General features: G+C 45.1%; 1 protein-coding gene across 7 annotated transcripts in view; it reads right to left on the bottom strand.

Annotated features, from left to right (window-relative positions):
• Positions 1-23,063, bottom strand: part of COL23A1 (collagen type XXIII alpha 1 chain) — a 299,079-nt gene that overhangs the window by 263,921 nt on the left and 12,095 nt on the right. For all 7 annotated transcript variants that reach the window (XM_023531838.1, XM_023531840.1, XM_023531841.1 and 4 more), the window contains exon 2: positions 17,528-17,594. In XM_023531838.1, the coding sequence (XP_023387606.1) occupies positions 17,528-17,594 (67 nt within the window). The remainder of the gene's footprint in view (positions 1-17,527; positions 17,595-23,063) is intronic.

Raw genomic sequence — 23,063 nt, 5'->3', positions numbered from 1 at the left:
GCACTGCCTGGGGCATTGCTTAATGGCTAAAAAGAAAACATCTAAATGACCATCAGTAACATAGTTGTTAAATTTACTTCGGTATATCCATATTATGGTTTAGCAATAAAAAATAATGAAGCATATGAGTCAGCAATTCCACTTCTAAGTACATGACCAAGAGAAATGAAAACATAAGTTCCCACAAAAACGCATACACGAACATTCACTGCAGCTTTATTCATAACAGCCAAATGATGGAATCCCAAACGTCCATCAATGGATGAATGGAAAAACAAAATGTAGTCTGTCCGTACAACAGAATATTATTCAGTCATAAAAAGGAATGAAGTACTGGTACAGTCCGCAACATGGATGAACCTAGACAACGTTATACTGAGTGAAAGAAGCCAGACACAAAAGACCACACAGTCATGATTCCATTTATATGAAATGCCCAGAATAGGCAAATAGAGAGAGACAGAAAGTAGATGAGTGGTTGTCAGGGGCTGGGAGTGATAGAGGAATTGGAAGATGATGGCTAAATGGGTACATGGTTTCTGTGTGGGGCGATAAAGATGTTCTAAAAATGGTTATGGTGATGGTTGCACAACTCTGTGCATATACTAAAAACCACTGAATCGTATACTTTAAATAGATGAATTATATGGTATATGAATTCTATCTTAATGAAGCTCCCATAAAAAATAATGAGGCAGATTTCTATGGCTATTACAACAATTGAATTAATTATTTAAAACCTAAAGAAAATCCTGGGTATGGATGTTTTTTTTTAGTGACTTCTTCCAAACATTTAAGAAAGAGGCAACACTAAATCTTACCTTAATAATTCCAGGGAACAGAAACAGGCAAATATTTCCAAAATCATTTTATAAGTCCAGCATAACCTTGATAAGCAAAACCCGATGAGAGATGAAAGGAATTTACAGACCATCTCCTTATGAAGACAAATGCAAAATCCCTAAACAAAATGTTAGCAAATTGAACATAGCAAGATATCAAAATAAAATATCTCACCCAAGTGGGATTTAATCCAAGAATGCAAGAGTAGTTAACCTCCTAAAATCTAAAAAAGGGAGAACTATCTCATGAATGAAGAAACACCATTTGACAAGTTTTAACACCCAATCATAACTTTTTAAAAAGACTCTCAGCAAACTTAAAAAGAAAACGTCTTTAATCTGATTAATATCTACAGAAACCTAAAGCAGTGGTCATTTCAGTTATGAAAACAGGGCACCTGCTATAGAATTGGTGACAATTCTATTCAGTGCTATTGAAGGTCTTAGCCAAAGCAAAGAGTTGAGTAAAAAAAAAGGCAGTAGAATAGGAAACCAATAAAATTCTATAGACAATATATTAGAAAATACCTAGAAAATCTAAAAGATGATCAAGCTGTTAAGAGTTATCAAGTGAATGTGGCAAGTGCAACATGAAAAAAATTGTCAGCAAAAACAGAAAAGCAGATATCTAAAATGTTATTATCTATAATAGCATCAAAACCCAGTAAATTCATAGAAAGAAATCTAAATCTAATAAAACATGTGCAGGACATCTGTATTCAAACTGTAAAATATCATCAAATAAAATTCGAGAAGACCCAAATGCAGAGAGTGACATTCCATGTTCAGACATTGGAAGCCTCAATATTGTCAAGAAGTCATTTCTCCCTAAATTAAGTCTATATTCAGTGAATCTCATTCAGTCTCAACAATTTTTTTTTTCTAATAGAAATTGGCAAACTTTCTTTTAGGAAAAAAAACCTGATTATCAACTTTATGTGGAAATGCAAAGGCCCAAGAATAGCCAAGGCGATCCTGAAGCCCAAAACACCCTCTGATATCACAACTAAAGCTTTGGTGATTAAAATAATGTGGTACTGGGCTATGTATAGAAAAAAGAACGATGGAACAGAACAGGCAGTCCAGACACAGACCTGTACAGGCATCAAGATGGCAGGAATGAAAAAGACAGAAAATACTCAATGCTGATGAGGATGTGGAGCACCTGGAATTCTGGAAGTCACATCCACACTTGGTGGGGCTATCATCTTCTTCAGAAAGGTGTATTTACTAAAATTTAACATCTGTATACCTCATGCACAGCAATTCCGCTGTACGGTACAAATGCACAGAAATGCATACATATGTTCACCAAAACACATACAAGATGGCTTGAGGCAGCACTGCTCAGAATAGCCCCAAACCTGGAAACTATCTGAACGACCAACAACAGCACAATGATTAAAGAAAGGAACAATGCTCAACTACACACAGTAACATGACTATATCTCGCTCTGCTCAACTGAGGACTGGAGAAGCTACACTGTGTGATTCCATCCATGTAAAGTTCAAAACAGGCAAAGCTAGTCCATCATGTGAAAAATTGGAATGGCAATTCCCCTGGCATGGCTGAGGGCGTCACTGGAGGGCAGGTCACGTGCTGTTTCTTGACCTGGACACAGATGTGCTGTGTCTGTGGAAATTCTTCAAGCTTCGAGGTTGGGATATATGCTCTGGCTGTAATAAGTTCTATTTTGACAATCAGTTACAACAAATAATGAGGCAGACATCAAAGGTACTATGTTGACATCGGGGCAACAAAAGCTATTCATGGTTGCAGAGACACAGAACATTAAATGTGTGCGTTTTCACTGCCTTCCCACCACCTCCTATGGAAGCGCCTGTGCTGGGCCCCTTGTCACTGTGACTTCAGAGAGGCCGACGGGGATGAAGGACAGAAAGGCCAGAATCAGAAGGAGCTGGAAACAAAACGAGAGACTTTCCAATTGACAAAAATGATTTGAAAAAGTGAAAATGACTGGTGTGGAGGAAAACTGGAAAAAGTCCAGGAGGCAGGGGAGGAAAAAGAAAGGGGGAGAGGGCAGGCCGTAGCACTGTGGGGACCGCCCCAGCCGAATGCCTCACGTCACTGTGTGTGGTGGTTTGTGCATGGTCATGGGCCCCTGGAGCCCATTCATGTTGGACTGAAGACGCTACCTTTAAATTGTGAAGACAGAAAAAGGTTCAGAATACCACACACTATATCATTTCTATAAGAACTTAAGGGTGGGTAGCACAGGAAAGGTAGGGCAGAATGCAAACCAAAGTGATCACATATTTACATCTAGTGCCTGGGATGGCAGAGGTGGAGAGGTGGAGGTACACAGCAGACTTTTTCTTAACTTTTCAGCTAAGTTTTTTTTTTTTTTTGAGTAGAGGGACAGTGGGATAATTTTAAGCACAGTTTGCTTTTCTTGTAATAATTTTATAAAAATAAAAGACTGGAAAAGGGGCACTGGAAGGAGGAGTGAAAGTTGATGGAAGAAATATCAATAACAAGATATACAGATGACACCATCTTACTGGCAGAAAATAGCAAAAACGTTGACTTGAAATGACTTCTGATGAAAGTGAAAGAAGAAAGTGCATCTGAACATCGGAAAGACAATGATTATGACCTCAGCAGACATACACAACTTTGACGGACAATGAAGACGCTGAAATGGTTAAAGATGGTGCTTACCTTGGTTTGGTCATCCATTCAAATGGAGACTGAAGCCAAAAATCAAGAGAAGGCTGAGACTCAGAAAGGCAGCAATGGAAGAATTAAGGAAGATCACAAAGGGCAAAGACGCATCGTTAGACACAAAAGCTAATATCACGTGCACCCTCATATTCCTAATTCCTATGTACAGATGTGTAAATTGAATAGTGAAGAAGGCCAATAGGGAAAAAATAGATCAGTACGAAACGTGGCGTTGGAGGAGAGCTCCAACGAAGACCCTGGGCCGTCAGAAAGACGGTCAAGTGAGTCCTAGAGCAAGCTAAGCCTGAAACATCTCTGGAGGCAGAAATGGCCACTGAAGCTGTCCTGCTTCGGGTCCGTCATGAGAAGGCAGGATTCTCTGGAAAAGACAAGAATGCTGGGAAAAATAGAAGGCAACAGGAAAAGAGGGAGACCAGATATGAGATGGATCGACTCCATAAAAGAAGCCACAGGCATGAGTCTACAGGAGCTGAGCAGGCTGGTGAGGACAGGGCACTGTGGACATCACTTGTTCATAGGGTCACCAGGAGCCCATGACACACACAAGTAGGAAGTGAGCAGCTCATTTCCTAAGTTAGGCCGTGGAGACCAATGGAGTCAGCTTTCAAGGGATTCTGGCCGAAGGGTTTGGAACTGTTGCACAGCCAGCCTAAGGGGCTCAGAGTCCCTGCGCCCAGCAGGAACAGGGCAGGTACACCTGGGTTCACGCATCGCTCCCCCACTTCTCCACTCCTCCCCCAACCACGACGAGCACTCTCCCCTCCACACATACACCTTCCCCCCTTTTCTACAACCTCCCACATGGTGAAGAGGCCAGTGCCTGGGTAGCAGAACTTGACCCTGATAGACCCGTCCACCTCTTTCATCTGGTGGAGTTCCTGGATCCCCAGGGGGGAGGGGTCAAGAAGACAGGATGTACGTACCCTTTAGGGAGCAAATAGGCATTGGAGGGGGCACTAGGAGGCACTACCTTGTCCTCCTGGAAATGAAGCCCAGGTTCTGCCTCAGGGGTAGCAGGGGAGGAAGGGGACTGTCTCTTCTGGGCAGCTGCTCCTGGCCTTCCTCAGGAGGTGGCCCCTCCTGTTCTCTTAGAGCACCACCCACACATACACACAGAGAAAATGCCAAGACTACTCCCTCCCTGCAGGGCACTGCAAAGCCCACGGTCACAGCTCTGTCTGTGTACAGCTGTGCTGTCAGCAAGCATTTGGGCCAGCACAGTCTGCCTTTGTCCCCACCTGTGTTCTACTCACAGGAGGTGACGCTCTGAGGTAAAGTCACTGTCTAGTCCTTCTGTGGTGGCACACCCCGAGTGCATTCCCTGAACTGTGCCACCAAGTTACCTGCTGCCCTGCCCATCCAGGTCTCCTCTATACATTTTTTTAAAGGTACGTTTTTCGGAAAGCAGCACAAGGCGGGGTGGGCATCTCTCTCTGGACCTGGGCCATGTGGTCGTCCTTTGTCTGCTGGACTTTCTTTCTGAGTGAGCCCCATTGTCCTTTGAGCCTCAGCTTCCAACGCTTTGAAGTTCTTGCTGAGCTGGCCTGTGAGTGAGCCGCACGGGGCTACTTTCGAAGAAATGATCAGACAACAAGTCTCTTCAAGCCCATTAGTGTCACAAAAATCGTGACCTGGTAGGGAAGGCAGCTCGGTGACATTCAGTCCTATTCCTAAAGGCGGAGCTGAAGAATGAAAGAATAGCGGGGACAGAAGGAAGAGACCTGCTGGGCCATGAGGGAAACCTCAGGACCACCCAAAAGAAAGGGGCTTTAAAATGCTGCCTGTTGACCATCGAGAGGCAGCAGAAGGGATCTCAAGGTCAAGGGCTCCCAGAGGAGCCAGGAGTTGCTCTTTCTCTGTCTTTGACCAGAAGGTTCGTGGGAGACTCTGGCAGCAAATGAACCAAGAATCTAAGCAGAAATGACATTCTTTTCTGCAGAGAAGGCAACGAAAGGAAAACGCCCCCTCCCTCATTCCAGCCTTGCTCACTAAGTGCCTCCCCACCCCCCGCCGCCCGCCCAACCAGTCTCGAATAATGATCTGTGTCCAGCTCTCTCTCACCTCCTGGGAACGACTTTCCTTAGAGTGAAAAGACATTATTCGATGCCTACTGTATGCCAAAAACGTTTTGAGGATACAGTGACACAAATGTTCCACACTCTTTTATCTCAGTATATCCTGAAAACAAAGCCATGAGGTATATGATGTTTTCTCACTTTATGCACAAGGAGTCAGATAACGTGCCCGAGCTCACAGAGCTGACAGGTGGTGCAACTGGCATTCAAGGGCGGGCCAACCAGATCCTGCCCCCCACAGCATCCTGGCACCCATGTGGGGGGTGCTCTCTCCGCCTGTCAGCCCTGCCCCGGAAGTCCTGGTGGAGGGGTGGACGTGGGGTCCAGGCCCACCCAGTGGGACATCTCCCGTGAGACTGGGAATCTTGGGCACAGTGACACACATGAAACAGCTGGTACAGACACATCACGGAGGCCTCCACTCCTGAGCTGCTCACCTTTTCCTGCAGCTTGTCTTCTGCAGCACGAGCTCTGCCTCTGTCAGCAACTTCCACTACCTACCCTTTGTCTTAATCTGCCTGAGTTGATTTCTGTTGCTAGTGACCAAAGAACACTCCCTTGTTCACCATCCATCGACCTCCCTCCCTCCCCTCTGCTCCCAGAACAACAGGGCAGACCACAAGGCCAAGGCTGGCTCTCTGCCCTCCTAGCTGCCTCCCCACTAGCTGGACTATGCTGGTTGTAAACACTAAGAGACCGTGAAACAAGAACACGAGCGACGCAAGCAGCAAAGTGGCATGGAGTGAGCCAGATTAAAAGATAAAGGAAAAGAGGGGGCATTTCTGTGTGTTTCGGTTCCAACTGATCCTATTTATACATTTAACAAGGGCAGCTCTTTCTGTCTACGCCACCAGCTTCTCCATCCCTATGAGGATGAGGACGGAAGGCACGCTGAGGCCACCCGGTGCTGAGGATGGGGCGGCAGGTTCACACAGTGCAGGCCTGCACCACCTCTCAAGGCCGTGGACATCCGAGCTTTGGGGTAGCACACGAGACTGTGTGAGGCCTCGGGAGAAAACATGGAGAGTCTCAGTGGCCAAAGGACAGAGAAGACATACAAAGAGATGGGGGGGTTGCTGAAGCAAGGCTTCCGATCCCGGGAGCCAGCTGGGAGTGCCAGGTCCACACAGCTCCCAAACTCTGCTCGATTTGGGAGATCTGGGGATTAGAACACAATGTACAAGAAGTGTACATTCCTGTACACTTCCAGGCAAGCTGGCAGGACCGGATATGATTCATAGGGAAGGGATCTTGGGCAGTGCCAAACCAAATGCTAATGACTTCCAATCACCTGCCCTGGGGCCAACCAAGAACTGAGCAGAGCCAGGTGCTGGCCAGAGTTAAGTCTAACATGATCAAGGAAAAAAAGTCAAGAAGTCAGGGAAACAAGAGAAAACCTGAAAGGGAGTACAGTCTAATAACAAGAAGGGGCCAACACCCCATGGGGCTTTTCCACATGAGACGAGAGCCTGCAGGTGGCCCGGTTCCTGGACAGTGTGGAATTCAAGGACAATGTCGGCAGTGGCAGCTTTTTACAGATTTTATTACCCCTTCTCTGTAACAGTCCTCCAACAGACCTGTGACTGTCACTTCACAAATCACCCAGACATATTTATAAAATGAGCTGAATTCCACCTGCTCCCCCAGTGAGGAGAGTTTCTTTTCTTCCCCTCACCCCACTCTAACACTCACTGGAGGGTCTGGTATGAGCTGGGCCCCACTCTGGAAGAGGGAATTTCAGGGTTTCACAGGCTGGGGTGGGAGAGTGACAGGCAAGGGGAGTGACATCAACCACAACATGGAATTGTTTGAGGGGAACCCAAAGTGTGGTGGGATCACAGTGCAGGGGCAATGAATTCTGCCTGGAAAATGGGAAAGGCTTCTGGAAGATGTGAGATTTAAGCTAGACTGTGAGGAATGAATATGGATTCTACCAGTAAAAAGCCAGGAGGGGAGAGACATTTCAAGCAAAGGGATGACATACGGGTACCAAGTAGATGGCATAATTGAGAAATGAAGTCATCCCACAGAGCATAGGAAGGCGATAGGATTCGAGAAATGGGTCAAGAGAGGAAGGCAGGAATCAGACTGAGAAGCGAGAAGTGCCAAGACACGACTGTGCACTTGACTCCGAAGGTCACGGAGAACTATAGAAGGCTTTTAGACAGACATCACTTTGCCCCAATCCTGAGGAAGGCGTGGGAGGGACGAAGGGCAATGAGGATCTGAGGAAGGCAGTGGTGGCTGGGATGGTGGAGGGAGGATGGCACACGGGAGACAGAACAGAAGAACTGACTGACTGGAGAGAGAGATGAGGGAGAAGGAGAAGGACCCCGAGAGAAGTAACAGAGGAAGGTAAATATGATGACTAATTTCATATGTCAACTCGGCTGAGCCATGGTGCCCAGATATGTGGTCAAACATTATTCTGAATGTTTCTGTGAGGATTTGGGGGGATGAGATTAACATTCGAATAGGTGGACTTAGAGGATAGCAGATTGCCCTCCATAATATGGGTGGGCCTCACTTAATCAGTTGAATGCCTGAATAGAACGAAAAGAGAAAACACCCAAACGAGAGAGGATTCTCCAGCAGATGGCCTTTGGACTCAAGCTGGAGCACTGATGGACCTAGGCCTGCAGCTTGTGACTTACCCTGCAGATTCTGGACTTGCCAGTGTCCACAGTCACATGACTCAAGTGACCCAATTACTTAAAATAAATCAGTCGTTTTCTCTCTTTCTCCTTCTTCCTTTCCACTTCCCTCTCTCTTCTTGCTCTTTCTCCTCTTTCTCTCTGTTTCCCTGGAGAATCCTGACTAATACAGTAAGGAACACAGTGGCCCGTCAGGCTCTGGGCTAAGAAAGGGGGCAAACACCACAGCCCACTGCTGTCTTCATGACCCCACCCCCAACATGGGTCTGTTCAGAGTCAACACACAGTGACGAGCACCCACTCTGGGCCAGGCCCTTGCCTCTGCCTCCACCCTCATGTGTCATTTAATCCAAGAGTTGACTGGGTACCTCCTCTCAGATGTCCCACAGCCGCGTCAAAACGAACAGTTCTGAACAAACTCCCTGTCCTGGTCTCCACCCCCGTTATAGCAATGGTACTATCTAGTTGCCCAAGTCAAAAATCTGAGTGTCGCCCCAAAACTGGGAGTCATCCCATCTTCTTTCTCCCTCATTCCCCCTTACTCGGTCATCCTCCGAGTCCAGACAATGCAGCTTCTAAAATACACATCACCTCTGTCCATGTCCTTCTATTGCCTCCATCACCATGCCCTCAGTCCAAGCGTCGATGACATCTGGCCCGGACAATTCCAATGACTTCGTAACTGGTTTCTTCACTTCCCCGGCCCCTACTTTCCTCCCAGGCACTCCTCCAAGTCCACTCTCCACACTGCACCAGCCAGAGCTTTTGAAAACATAAACTGGACAATGTCACTTCTTTATTTTCAGCCCAGTAATGATTTCCCATTGTTTGGAGGATGAAATATACACTCTTCCACAGCCAAGAGGAACAGGCCACATGGACTTGACCCACCTCTCCCACATTATCTCATCATGCCTTCTCCTGCTTGCTTCAGACACTGACCCTTCCCAGTTCCTGGATGACACCCCCACCTCCTGGCTGCCTAAGAATCAGCTCGCTGTTCATGGGGCCTTGGGCACCTTGGGTGCCTGGCTTCTTCTCATAGATCTTGATGTCAGTGTCCCCTACCCAGAGAGCCTCCCCTCACCTCCATTTCTAAGAAGACTTTAATATAAGCACCCCGCTTTAACTCTCTACCAAAGCACCCTGACTGTGTCTGCATGGCTCTTATTACAATTCTCAGTTATCTACTTATTCGTTGGTTTACCTGTTTTGTCTCCTCCACCCTACCCCTGACACCTGGAATGTAAACTCCATGAGGGCACAGACTTTGTCATGTTCACCACTGTGCCCCCAAAACCTAACATGGTAAATATTTTTCATTCTACGTGTGGGATTATTGCACTATTATTAAAGGGTAGTTAATTGAAGCCCATAGAGGTTAAGTAACATGCATAAGGTCACACAGCTCTTATTGGCAGGTCCAGGACTCAAATCTAAGCCTCTCTTATTTCAGGAGACCTGCTTTCTGTCACTCCCCATAGGCTTCTGTGAACCAAAAGCCACAATGCACTTTTCAGTTTTAAAAGATCTTTTAGAAACATAGTACTTACTAAACATAAACATTTCTGGAGCACCTGTGATGTGCCAAGTGTCCTGCTGAGAGGACAATGGACATTAAGTCAGACAGGGCTGTTTTCCTGGGAGACCAGCTCAGTTCAAGAGCAGGGCAGTAGAGGTGTATGATCTAGCAATAGACTTGGACAGGCCTGCGGAGAGCCCAGGGCCAGAAACAAGAAACCATCTTTTATTATTCAGTTGAGCACCTTTTAGCTGTTTCACTTATTCTGGGTTATGCCGGCAATGCATACTCATTGTAAGCAAATTTCAGAAAATGAAAAAAAAAATGAAGAATATTCATAATACAATCACCCACTATGTACACTATGGTATTATGTTGCTTTAAAATTAGTTTTCCCCCACTATTGAAATATTGTGGCTGTCTTTCCCTATAAATATCTGTGGGTGTTATTTCCAATGTTTTTGCTTCTATGAACGGTGCTCTGACAAACATAACTGCACCATCACCTTTGCACAGTTGTCAGATTACACACTAAACCTAGGAGCGAATACACGGGGAGGAAGTTTGTGCTTTTCAAACAATTTAACAATTGAAACCATTTAAACTTTATTAATCTGATTGTTGAAAACTGATCTCATTCTACTAGGTATTTCTACAATTATTCATGACATGGGCCATCTTTTAAGGTGCCCAGAGCAGTGCCTGGCACAGAATGGGAGTTTTACAAGTTTTCACCGAAGGAAAGTGTCACCCTTTGTGTTTTTCTTTTGGGACTCCCTAATCATATCCTTTGTCCGTTCTTCCACAAAAATATTTGGCTTTTCCTTAATCTTTTGTGAGAACACTTTATAGCTCATAAATATTAACCATGTGTTTGTTATTTATGTTGAACTTTGCATTTCACTGCCCTTGTTTTGAACTTTTGTGTTTTCCGGTAAATTTTTAAAAATACTAATTATCTTTTTCTTTTCAATTCCCTTTAGAATTCTATAGAATTTAATGAATATAGTGGGCTCCCTCTGGTGGTCACAAGAAAATCCCTCAATCACGCGGTAAGTACATAGTTAAACCTCAAGACTTTTATTTACAGGACACGGTACATTTTAGAATTAATAGATTCTGAGTGGCTAGACGACGCCTGAAGAGAAGACTTCTAATTACTTTCTTCCATTCATCAGCAGGTCTACAAAGTGGTTGGTAAGGCCGCTGTCCAAAACCACGCTTACCATCAACCCTTCCAAATCCCTCTTTGGGGATTTCCTGTGTCTGTTCAGGCATCATCCCTCCCCTAGACTTGCAGCTTGGGGCACCTCTGTCCCCTCCCACGCCCATCCATCCTGTTTGTGAGTTCTGTCTGCCACATGGCCTGGGGCCTGTGGCAGCTGTCCTCTGCCTTCAAATCTCGCGGCCCTCGTTCAAGTTCTCATGACCTCTCCTCCAGCGAAGTCACTTAGCAAACGGTTACCAACTCTCCTCTATGTGCCTGGCACTGTTCTAGGGTCAGGGGACAAGGCACGAGACAAGCCAAGACTGTCGCTACTCTGAGCACCCTCTCTATGAGCTTCTCTGCTGGAACCAATCTGTGATCCAGCCCATCCTCCACTCTGTTTCTAGGGTCCTCTGAAAGCTGACATGTTCACTGCCTCCTTCAGCTGGGTCCCCTGGAATAAACCCACATCTCTCCAGAACCAAGCCCTATCCTTACCTCCCACTGCCACCTTCCAGCCAAACTGAGCTCATGGCCATCCCTGGAGTTCTCCTCTGCTTCTGCTCAGGAGCCAGGTCTCCTGACATGTGTCCCCCATCCCAGCTGGCTAAGGTGTCGACCTTAAGAAGTCTTCAAATGCATACCCGGCCGTCATCCTCCCCCCGCCCAGGTCCTCCTGATCTGAGGTGATCTCTTCCTCTTTTTAGTTTCCATAGGACTTTCTTTCAGACTCTTCCCATTCTCAGTGTATATGGTTCTCACATCTGTGCCATCATCCTCCAACAACTGGATCTGCAATTCCGCTAATAATCTTAGTCAACATCACCCACAGGAGAAGCACAAAATGGGGTAGGGAGAGAGGAATGAATGAATGAACAAATATCTATGAATAGTGGAAGAGAAACTGAGACCATTCTCCAGAGAATTCTAGCCCCACCTCTGAAAATCAGACACACAAATTATCTCCTTCAGCTTTGTACAGCCTGACGTGATGGGATAACTGCCATTAAGCTACTTAATTTTACCATAAACTCAAGTCAACTAGAATCTAACACATATAAAATATATCATTTAAAAAATTCTACAAGTAAGAAATAATTGAAAGGGGGATAACAATTGCTTGCTTCCAAGTACTAGGAAAACACTATCCCTTCACACTAGCTCTTTCCAAAGCCAACAAGTAGAATAAACAGGCTGAAAACGAGTAGCTTCTACCACTTCCATTCCTCTCTATAATGTTTCCACACACCGTCAACGGCTGTATCAGGATCCGTGTCATTTCCACGTAGTGCTTCATGCTCTCATAGGTAGAGTTTCACTCCTCGGTTCAAAATTCCAAACATTTTCACAGAGCAGTGAAATTCTAACTTTGATTAATCTGTTTATTAATTTCTGGGAAGTGGCCCTATAGTGCAAGCATGGTGCACACACACAATGTCTCTGATATATCATACGAGGACACAAAAAGGCAGAACAAGGAAATGAGAAGGATCACCAGTGTAATGGAAAGTTCCTAAGAATTTCCAGGGCAGGTCAAGCCTGGTTAAATGCTGGTGTGAGCTGTGTGGAGGGGCTATGCATGAGGCTATCAGTGGCTGACAGGAGTTCGTGGGCTACACGGTCTCTTTTCCCTTATAGTTTTCTCACTCCCACGTGTGACGTCGCCATAATTTTCTCACCAATGTCCCAGAAGGACATGCCAGTAATGCCTGGCAAGCCTTTGTGCTTTCCCTCCAATGGTCAGCTCCGAATCTCCCCTCCGGCAGCCCTGACTGACACCGGTGAAAACAGAGAAGGCAACAGGCTGCACGTGGTAGGTGCATAGTGGGTCTGAGTGAGCCAAATCTGGGGAAGCAGAGCCAGCCCTTCGGCTAAACTCTCTGCATGTATTTACTCATTCCATCCTCGCAACGATCCTATGAGGTAGGTACTATCAGAAACCTCATTTCACAGCTGAAAAACTGAGGTGGGTGCACGTAGGATAAATTGCTTGTTCAAGGTCAGGCAGGAGGTCTGGGTTGATCCCTGGGCCACACCGCCTGATAGGCAAGTTCAAATGAGGGAGAAGATGCAAGTGCTTCAAGTGCAGACAAAACTTGAGTTCAACACAGAATCTGTCTACAGTCCCCAGAGTAGAACCATCTGGACATGGCTAATCAATCGTCCCTGGAGCAAGGCTGAAGTGGTTACCTTTCATTTGTGTCTGCCTAGCTATATCGTTCTCTCTTCTTCTGGGAACAGCACCCTAAAATTCCTTTGGGTAACTGCTCTTCCTCATTCTCAGCCCACATGGTTCTGGTTACATTAACCTTCCTAGAATGTTCCCATGACCCAAATCTGGCCAATCAATGCATCCCATGGATAGGCATCTGCCCCAAGCCAAGAAAATCAGGGTCACTTCTGGGAATTTGTTTTTAATTGTGGTAAAATACATACAAAATTATGTATTTTTACCATTTTAACCATTAAACAGTGCACAATTCCATGGCATTTAGTACATTCATATGTAGTTCAACCATCACCACTACCAATTTCCAGAACTTTCTCATCTTTCCAAACAGAAAATCTCTACCCTTTCAGCAATAGCTCCCTGTATTCGTTTGCTGGAGCAGCCATAAAAGAGTACCACAGTACAACAGGAATCTATTTTCTCACAGTTTTGGGGGCTATCAGTCCAAGATCACGGTATTGGCAGTGTGGGTTCCTTCTGAGGCTGTTCTCCGTTGCTTGTCGATGGCCGTCTTCTCCCTGTGTCTTCACGTGTTCCTCCCTCTGTGTATTCCTATGTCCTAATCTCTTCTTTTAAAGGTGCCAGTCATATTTGATTAGGGCTCACCCTAACAACTTCATTATAACTCAGTCACCTCTGTAAAGTCCCCTCCTACAGATACAGTCATATCCTGAGGTACTAGGGGTTAGGACTTCAACATGTGAATTTCAGAGAAGACATAATTCAGCCCATAACACTTCCCCACTCCCCAATGCTGGGACTTTTGAGAAAAGGGAGTGCTATCTGCTGGGGTTGCTGAGAAGACACAATCGACCCAGGAGCTGTTGGTGGCCACTTTCCTGCCCCAAGATGATACTGTCTGTAAATGGCGCAGAGAAGGGCCGGGTGATGGAGAGAGAGCCCCTGAACCCAACACACCTGAATTCGGCCCTGTCTCTGACCTTTCCATTTCCAGGTACATGAGCTAATAAGTTCTCCGTTTTCACTTCACTAATGTGGGATGGCCAGAACATTAATTAGTGTTCTGATACTTCTAAGTAAAAGAGTCAGTTAATGGAAGGACCTTTGACACCAGAGTGGCCCACATCTCCAGGAAGTCCAAGATGGGACCACATGGTGGCTGTTCAAGTGGCAGAGTCAAATTCAAATCCAGGACTTTCAGATTCCAAGGTGCCAGCCCTGACCTGTCCTTTCGGATGCTCCAGTGTCATGACTGTTCATAGCACAGTAGACCTGGGGTCTTGCCAGAATCTCTCCCCTAGAGCAAGCTTCAGGGCCACTCCCTGCCAAAGCCCTTCCTGTAAGGTTCCAGGATTGCTGCTCTGAAGTAGCCTCCCCCAATAGACTGAGGGCTCCTGTCCTCCAGTCTGTGAGAACACAGGACAAGAAACAACTCAAGTGACGGGTCAGGTCCCCTCACAGGACAGCCCGACAGCCAAACAGGATTCCATCATTTAACCCAAACAAGGCAGCACCCGCTCTCCAGTATGTGAACTGATTCAGACCATCTCAAAGAGAAATGGCGAACTGAAAAAAGCAACACAGGGACAACGACATACGATGCTATTTGCATAAAAACAGGAAGGGAGCTACTAGAGGAAATGAACAATCCTCGGTGGCCCTGGGCTTGTCTGAGCTCCGCTCCCGCCTTCCCACGGCCTTATCCCCTGTGTGTCTCTGTGTCTCAAATCTCTCGTCCTGTCTCTTATAAGGACACTCATTAGATTTAGGGCCACCCTAAATCCTGGATGATCTCATCTTGACATCCTCAACTTAATTATATCTGCAAAGACCTTATTTCCAATAAGGCCACATTTACAAGTACGGGGAGGTTAGAACTGGGATGTATCTTTTCAGGGGACACAGTTCAACCCACTACACCATTTTATAGACGAGGGATGCAAGGCTCAAAGACCCCTCCTTTGTCCAAGGTCACAGGGCTACTTCAGGGCCCAGCCTTGCCAGTCTTCCCGCCACTGAGTGTGGCGGGAGCAGCAGCCTGCCCCTCCTCATGGAGTGCCAGCTCCACAATGGGCAACACATACAGAAGAGCCGCCCCCTTCTCTGGCCTCGCTTATCTGTCTGCGGTGTCCTAGGTTCTGACAAAAGATTACACTGTCTCCCAAGCATGGGAAGGAGCTGGGCCAGGGAGATCTGTGGGTATCTCAAATCAGATGGGGACCCAAGCTATAGAGAGCGGTCTGTGTCCGGACTCCAGGAGTCCGCAGGGCAGATCAGAGCTGGGAGAAAGGGAATGAGTTAAGGCTTCCAGTGTTGGAGAAAAGGCCTCTGTCCCTTTCATGGCAGGGGAGAATGTGCCAACTGACAGGGTTTTGCATCAGTGAAGGGCTCTGGTCCAAAAGGCTCAAGCGAGTCCTCCACCTCGAGTGGGCATGCATGTGCATCGGGGCCTGGCCACACCAACTGCACCTGCCAAGATGGCTTGGTGGCAGCCACAAGCCCCTGGGATAGCAGCAGCACAGAGCAGCAGCACAGGCCCCTCTCAGAGAGCACAGGAGGGAGGTCGCTGCCTTCTGTCAGTGGGACTAGGGGTTTTGGCCAGTCTTTCAGCCTCCATGGGTCTTCTCCGATACCCTCATAGAGCCTCTCTTTGTGGTTCGTGACCCCTCTAGGGGCAACAGGACACAGGACTGCTTCTGAGTCATGAGCTTTGATCTATACTTTCCCCATGACCTCAAAAAAGCCCACGGACCCCACTCCAATATTGTCATCATTTTTTGATGAGGACCCTTATAGTTAATAAACAGCAGACCAAGGTTTGGACCTGGCTCAGATTTATTCAGGAGTTCTGTACCCCCTCACTGCCTATTCCTTCATATCCACCTGTCACCTGTACTGGGGATTTTCAGACTTCCAGTCAGCAACCCACAGCAAGAAACCCAGTTCACATAGTCATCCATCATGCCTACAAAGATAAAAAACTGAAACAAAAACTCCAGCCCAATAGCTTTTATTGGAGTCTATGTGAATTCAAAATTTCAAAATGCTGGATGCAGCCCCGGAACTGATTTCATCTCTTACGAATACTCTGTGACTTTGTTTAAAAAGTACTTATCCATATAACTCATATGAATTTACACCCATACGACACTCAGAAAAAAAAAAGAGGGAAAAAAGAGTTGTTGTTTCCATTTGATACATTTTGCAGATCATCAAAAATGCATTTGTGGATCTGGGTTTTTTTCCCCCGCTGAATCGCAATTTCTGACTTCCTGATCAAGTAATGATGCCATTACTTGTCATGTCTTTTTTCCTCCTATTAAAAATCTGGAGGTCCTATTATTAAAAGCTAGCTTAAGCTCAACCATCAAACTCTCTCCTGCTGGGCCCCCGGAGACCTAATCTTCACACCTCAAGGTTCACCTTTGCAGACATTCCAGGCATCTCCCAACCTTGAGATGTGAATTATCAGTGAGCTTGGTTTCTCTGGAGCAGCGAAGTAGATTGGGAAGTGCCAGACAACTTGGCTAATGGAAAGAGTGACAGTAAGGACAAGGGCCACTGAGCTCAGCTGCTGTCACCAGTGTTCTCTCATCTTGTCCAGCACCGTGAGGAGTCAACCTTCCGCTCATTTGCCGATTTACACATCATCCTCTGAGAGGTTAATATTAAGCCTGTGCCGGGGCCAAGACTACACACCTAAATTCTCAATCATTGTCCATGCAAAGCTCCCGTGAGGACAACCGGAAGACCTGATATGAACCAGGATTCGAGCCACATGACTTAGGAATCAACAAATCCTGGTTCTATCCACAGCTGTCCTGGTCTCCAGCACCAAAACCGAAGAGAGACATGATTATTTGAATAATTCAGACCATGTTTCCTGCTCCCTTCCTCTACCTCCACCAAAAGAATGAAAACAAACAAATGATTTGCCCAGATTATTTATCAACCTCCACTCCCTGCCCTGCCAATGTCTTGGGTCACAACGTTTATATCGTGTGATGGTTCATGCCTGTTTCTCCATCTTTAGGATGGGAAGGATGGTACCTTCCTGGTATCTAAGCCTTTACTAGAAATCATCTCTAGTGGTTTCTCAGCTCCCCCAGCAATACTGCCATCCTCATCAAACTGAGGCATTTAATCTTCCTGGGATTTTCAACTAGTGACACACCTGCCAGGATGAGCCATACAGTACAACAGACAGTCTGAAACCCAAAGCAGTCCTCTTGAGGACCTCAGAACTGGCCTTGGCAGTTCTGAGCAGACAGAAGAGAGAAGCCAGTCCTAGGGACGTCAGGAGCCAGCAAAGACGGAATGTCCGCTTACCTGGGGGGCAGACGCACTCGGTCGGCGCTTCGCGAACTGTCCGGAGCTTGACTAGTCCCTCCAACTTCTGAACCAGGAAGAAAAGGGGGTGGGGGGAAAAATAAGGATGAGTTTGAGAGCAGAGAGGAGTAAAAATGGAAAAATGAGCAAAAAACAACGTATTGAAAAAATTGACAGCGGTGGTGGTATTTTCGAGAACATGTTTTTACAAGGTAATTAAATTCTATGGTTTTAGAATGAGAGAAGAAACAAACATAAACACTGAGCAATTTACTTGGGGGTCTCTGAAAAGAAGGTGGCAGGTTTCTGCTTTGTTACGGATGTTGGCAAACACAAATCAAGAAAAGCCAAAAGCAGTCAGCTTGAAGATTGGAGGGCAGGGCCCTTGCAGCAGCTTTCTGTACTCAGATCTCCCAATCAGCTCCAGGAAGCCCCCGGCTGCCCTGGCCGCAACCCCTCCCATCCCACGGGGTTCAGATCTGCTCCTCAGGCCCAACCCAGCCTGATGACATTTTCCTTTCTTCTTACCTGTGGGGATCCTTGGCCTAGAAATTTTGGTTCAAAACAATTTACTAAGAATCTGTACACGCCAGCCCTGTGCTAGATTTGGGTGAAGGGAAAAAGCTACTGCGGAAATGGAGTCAGAAGCCACAGCTCCACTATTATGAGAACTCACAGCACAGCCCTGGCCTCGTCCCCGTCTGATCTGACCCTCGGAATAACCTCTGAGGCCCGAATTATTGTCCCTGACTCACTGAGAGGACACAAAGTACAGAAAAAGAAGAAACTAGTCCCAAATCCCATATCTAGGTTTACGGTAGTGAAACGATTGGTCCATAACCCCCAAACTAGCTCAGACTGGAGTCCTAACAAGAATCTATAAATTATTTACCTTTCTCTAGAAAAAAACAAAATTTCCCACAAAGGGAAACAAAGTACATTCCGAATGTGTTAATTTGAGTGAAAAATGCACTATGACCTGCAGAAAGGGCATTTGTTAGAAACATAAAACTAATTTTTAAAGCGCTGCTTTAAAAGGAGGTGAGAAGGTCACCCCCACCCTGACTGCCAAGCCTGAAATTTTCACAGAACCTGAGACTCCAGCCAAGCCCCCTCTTGTCTCTTTCTGGAAGAGCCCAGGACTCCAAGACAAAACAAGTAACCAGGTTAGCTCCAGCTACCTGCAAAGCACTTCCGAGTTCCACCTCCATCCGGGTTCGGCCGGTCCCCCACATGTTCCAGATGCAACAGAGGCTAATACAGACAACGGATGGAGTTAAGGCCACGTTTGAGGGAACATGCAGATATGCCGCGGTGGAGGGGTGTGCAAGCTGTACCGCACGGGCAGAGGTGTGGGGTGCCGCCTTTCAGTGCATCGACTTCTCCATCCTCACTGCACCTGTCTGGCCTACAAGGCCTTGGCTTCCCCAGAAATCGAAACCTGGCTGGGCCTCTGGAAGCCAAGCTCTCAGCCCTCATGAGGACCCCCACCTGCTACACGCTCCTGCTCTGCTCTGGAGCCACCCACCTGGCCCAAAACAACCCTGCGAGCAGAGCTGCTGGGACTGGGCCCCCGGCCCCCAGAGGTCCCCCCACCTCCAACTCTCCGAAGCTGCTCTGGGGTTCCCACCAGGTGAGTGAGGTCAGCTCCACCCCGGCTGCAGGAGACACCACCCTCAGCAGCAGGCCTCGTGCACAGAGCTCTGGAGCACCGTGACACGCGGTCCACACTGAACCCAACGCTGCTGAGGCTGCTGCGCATGCGGGCAAGAGAGGGACCTCAGAACTCACTTTACAGATTTCAATTTTTACCTGGAAAAAGAATCCAGTCTTCTAGTTTAAGCTAGTTTGTTCGAGAAGCTCTCATTTGTTTATCATTGCTAGACAGAAGAGAAATCACACTAATTTTCTTCTATTTTTTTCCACAAAAGCATTTACTGCTAAGAAGCTAGTGGCTTTTAACAACTGTTATCAACTGGACCACTCACCTAAAGGGGGAGGGATCTTTACCAAATATTGATAGGCAACTCGATTATTTTTAAGCTACTCTTATTTAAAATTAAAAGCTGAACAAGAAATTATTGGTGAGAAGGTAAAAAAACCTTACTGTTAATGCCAGTAGCGGGATTGAGTTTTTGCTCTGTCGTTTATTCTAACTTCTATATGCACTTGTTTTTCTGGATTAGATGGTGAATATGAAAAGTTTTATCTCCTAGTCTGCTACCCTCCCATCTCCAGGCCCCTAACTTTCCGTGGATTTGAAACATCCCTACTCTGAACATAGAGGGAAATGTTTGAATTAGAAATCCAATCCCACAATCTTTATTTCCATGCTTTTTTTTTTTTTAATTCTAAGAAAATATTCTTTTGTGTCCAGGTTTGTAAGAAAGGATTTAAAAGCCTCAACTTTTTACATTCAATTATCTGGCAGCACCCCTCGCATCTGCAAACAATATGGTCCTGGTTTTACATTTGCAAATAACTCCCACTCAGAAAGTAAACAGAGTATGAGTTTCTGAGAAAAGACTGACTTTGAAAGAGTTTCCTCCAGAAGTACAGAGAAGGAGGATTTAAAGTTTTGGGGGAGGGTGGCAAGCACAGAGGGGAAATTAATTAGGGGAAATCACAGGTTTCAAAAAGGCATTACACGGTCAGATGCTGAATTTATTAATGAGCTGTTGGAGTGCTAGTCTGGAACACTTCACCAGATGTTTGATCACATCCTTGACCAGTTATGTTTTGATGAAATATGGATTAGCATACAAAAAAAGGATGTAATGATTTATTTCTGTAAAATCTACAAATAAAGCTGCAGACATTCCTATCCTTTGACAGAAAATTCCTACTCTAGGGAATATACCCCAAGGAAATAAATCAGCAGAAGCAAAAAATGATATTCATGAAGTTGTGCCTCAAAACAGTGGGAGTGGTTTAGAGAAGGATGGTGAGTCCCCTTGATGAAACTGTCATATCTTCATGAAATATCATTATGAAGACTATGTAGCAACAAGAAAAAATGCTTATGATACAATAATAAAATGTCTACATCTGTGTAAAAATCCAGGCGTTGGGTGGCAGCAACTGGCAAACATCCACTCACTTGGGTGTTGAGATTACAGTGATTTACTTTTTTAAAAGTTCTTTCTGTTTTCTACATAATACTATTTTCTCAGTAAATCAATCAATCAGTCAATCAATCAATCATGGAAGTAGAAGAGCCAAAATGAAGCCAGCCTGAAATCTCCCTAATGAGGACAATTTTTGAATGACAGACAGATGATTTTCTCTCCTCAGGAAGACCCAGTTCCAGGACCAACTCTGCAAATATGCACGCACCACAGACACCAGCAGAAAGGCTTGTGGAGAATGAGACCCTCTCTGCACAGGCACATCCAGATGCTCACGTTCCGCCCCCATAGGGAGGACTCATGCGTGCATCCTCACTGCCACCAGCAGCCCGAGAGGGGCACTTCCTGGCCTCTTTTTTAACTTTCTTTTTTCTTCTACCCCACCATGGTGATGATGATCATGGTGATGAAGAGAACAGCAGATATAAAGTATTATTATCAAGATTATTGATTATTTATTATGTGCCAGGTACAGTGACAACAGCTGTTGTCTCATCTAGTCCTCCCAAGAACCCCCATGAGGCTGGGACTATTATTATAGCCATTTATAGATAAAATTGAGACTTAGAGAAGGCAATGTAAGTGTCAGGGCTGGAACTGAAGCCTGATATCGACTAACTCTAACCACAATAAAAGACAGCTTTTGCTTACGTGCAATTTTCACATCTAGGAGGGGAAAAAAAAGTTACTATCAAAAGCCAAGCCATACAAAACCATAAGGACAGAAATTGGATCAGTGATTGCAAAAGGTTGGGAGAGTACAAGGAATGAAGTAGGAGATGTGAGGGAGTGGAGTAGCAGATACGTGACTCTATGCATTTGTCAAAAACTGTAGGACTGTACATCACCGAGAATAAACTTTAATGGATACAAATTAAAAATAAATCAATCAGGATGTCGGAGAATCCCAGGATGGAATGTAAGCTGAGACAAATGAATCTGACTATATTAAAATTGACTCCAGGCTAAACACAGCTCTGTTCTCATTTAATGGATCTTAAAAACGAGACCCAAAAGGATCAAACTATTTCCAAGTAACTTAACTGTGATACAACAAATATTGATAGAATAAAAAACTATCCAGTATCCAGTGAGGTAAAATTCATTATGTCTGACATACAATAGAAGTTAACAGCAGCAAAAAAGTTTCCATAATGAGTAGAAAAATCAGTTAATTGAAACTGACCCACAACTGCCATAGATATTAAAATTAGCACAAAGACTTTAAAAGAATGGTGGTAACTGCAGTGCACATGTTCGAAAAGTTAAGCAGAAACATCAAAGATATTAAACGACCTAAACTGAAACTCTAGAGATGAAAACTAGTACGTCTGAGATGAAAGAAAAACAAACAAAAAAAATAGAGTAGAGGGGATTAATGGCAGATTAGATACTGCAGAAGAAAAGATTAGTGAACTGAAAGTCAGCAATAGAAGCTACCCAAAGTCAACACACAGAGAATTTTTTTTTAATTAAGAAAAAAAGAGGAACATCAGTGAACTTGGGATTTCAAGTGGCCTTATATACATGTGATTAGAGTCCCCAAAGTAGAATAAACAGAAAAAATATATATATTTGAAGAAATAATGGCCAAAAATTATTTCAAAACTTGATGAAAACTATAAACCCACAGATCTAAGAATCTCAGTGAAACTTAAGCACAATAAACATGAAGAAAACTACACCAAGGCATATTATGAATTGAATTGCTCAAAACGAGTGATAAAGAGGAAATCTTAAAAGTAGACAGAGAAAAAAGATACATTATTTGGACAAATGGAACTTTCATGGAATGTAAAATAGTACAATGGCTTTGAACAACAGTTTGGCAACTTCTTACAAAGTTAATCATATGCCTATCAGGTGATCAACCATTCCATTCCAAGGTTTTTATATCCAAGAGAAATGAAAGCATATTCCATATGAAGACTTGTACATGAATGTTCATGTACATTCATGAGCTTTGTTTGTAACAGCCAAAAACTGGAAACAACTCAAATATCCATTAACAGATGAATGGATAAACAGATTGTGGAATATCCACATAATAATACTCGGTAATGAAAAAAATGAACTAATGATATATGCAAAAGTATCAAAGAAAGTCTCAATAATTATATTGAGTGAAGAAAACCAGACTCCTTCCTCCTCCAAAAAGAGAGTGTGGTTCCATTCATACAAAAATCCTACAAAATGGAAACTAACCAATTGTGACAGAAATCAGTAACACCTAGGTGGCAGGTGGGGAGAGATGGGAGAGAATGCAAGGAGGCAGGAAGAAACATTTATGGGTGATGGATGGTTCACTATCTTGATTGTGGAGATGGTTTCACAGGTGTGCACAGGTCAAAACATATCAGATTGTACATTTTAAATATGTGGGGTTCATTGTATTCTAAGTAAACCTT

This window comes from Pteropus vampyrus, unplaced genomic scaffold, assembly GCF_000151845.1.
Source record: "Pteropus vampyrus isolate Shadow unplaced genomic scaffold, Pvam_2.0 Scaffold74, whole genome shotgun sequence".
NCBI classification, from domain to species: Eukaryota; Metazoa; Chordata; class Mammalia; order Chiroptera; family Pteropodidae; genus Pteropus; species Pteropus vampyrus.
The sequence above is the reverse complement of the archived record's forward strand: the minus strand, read 5'-3'. Positions and strand labels throughout refer to the sequence as shown.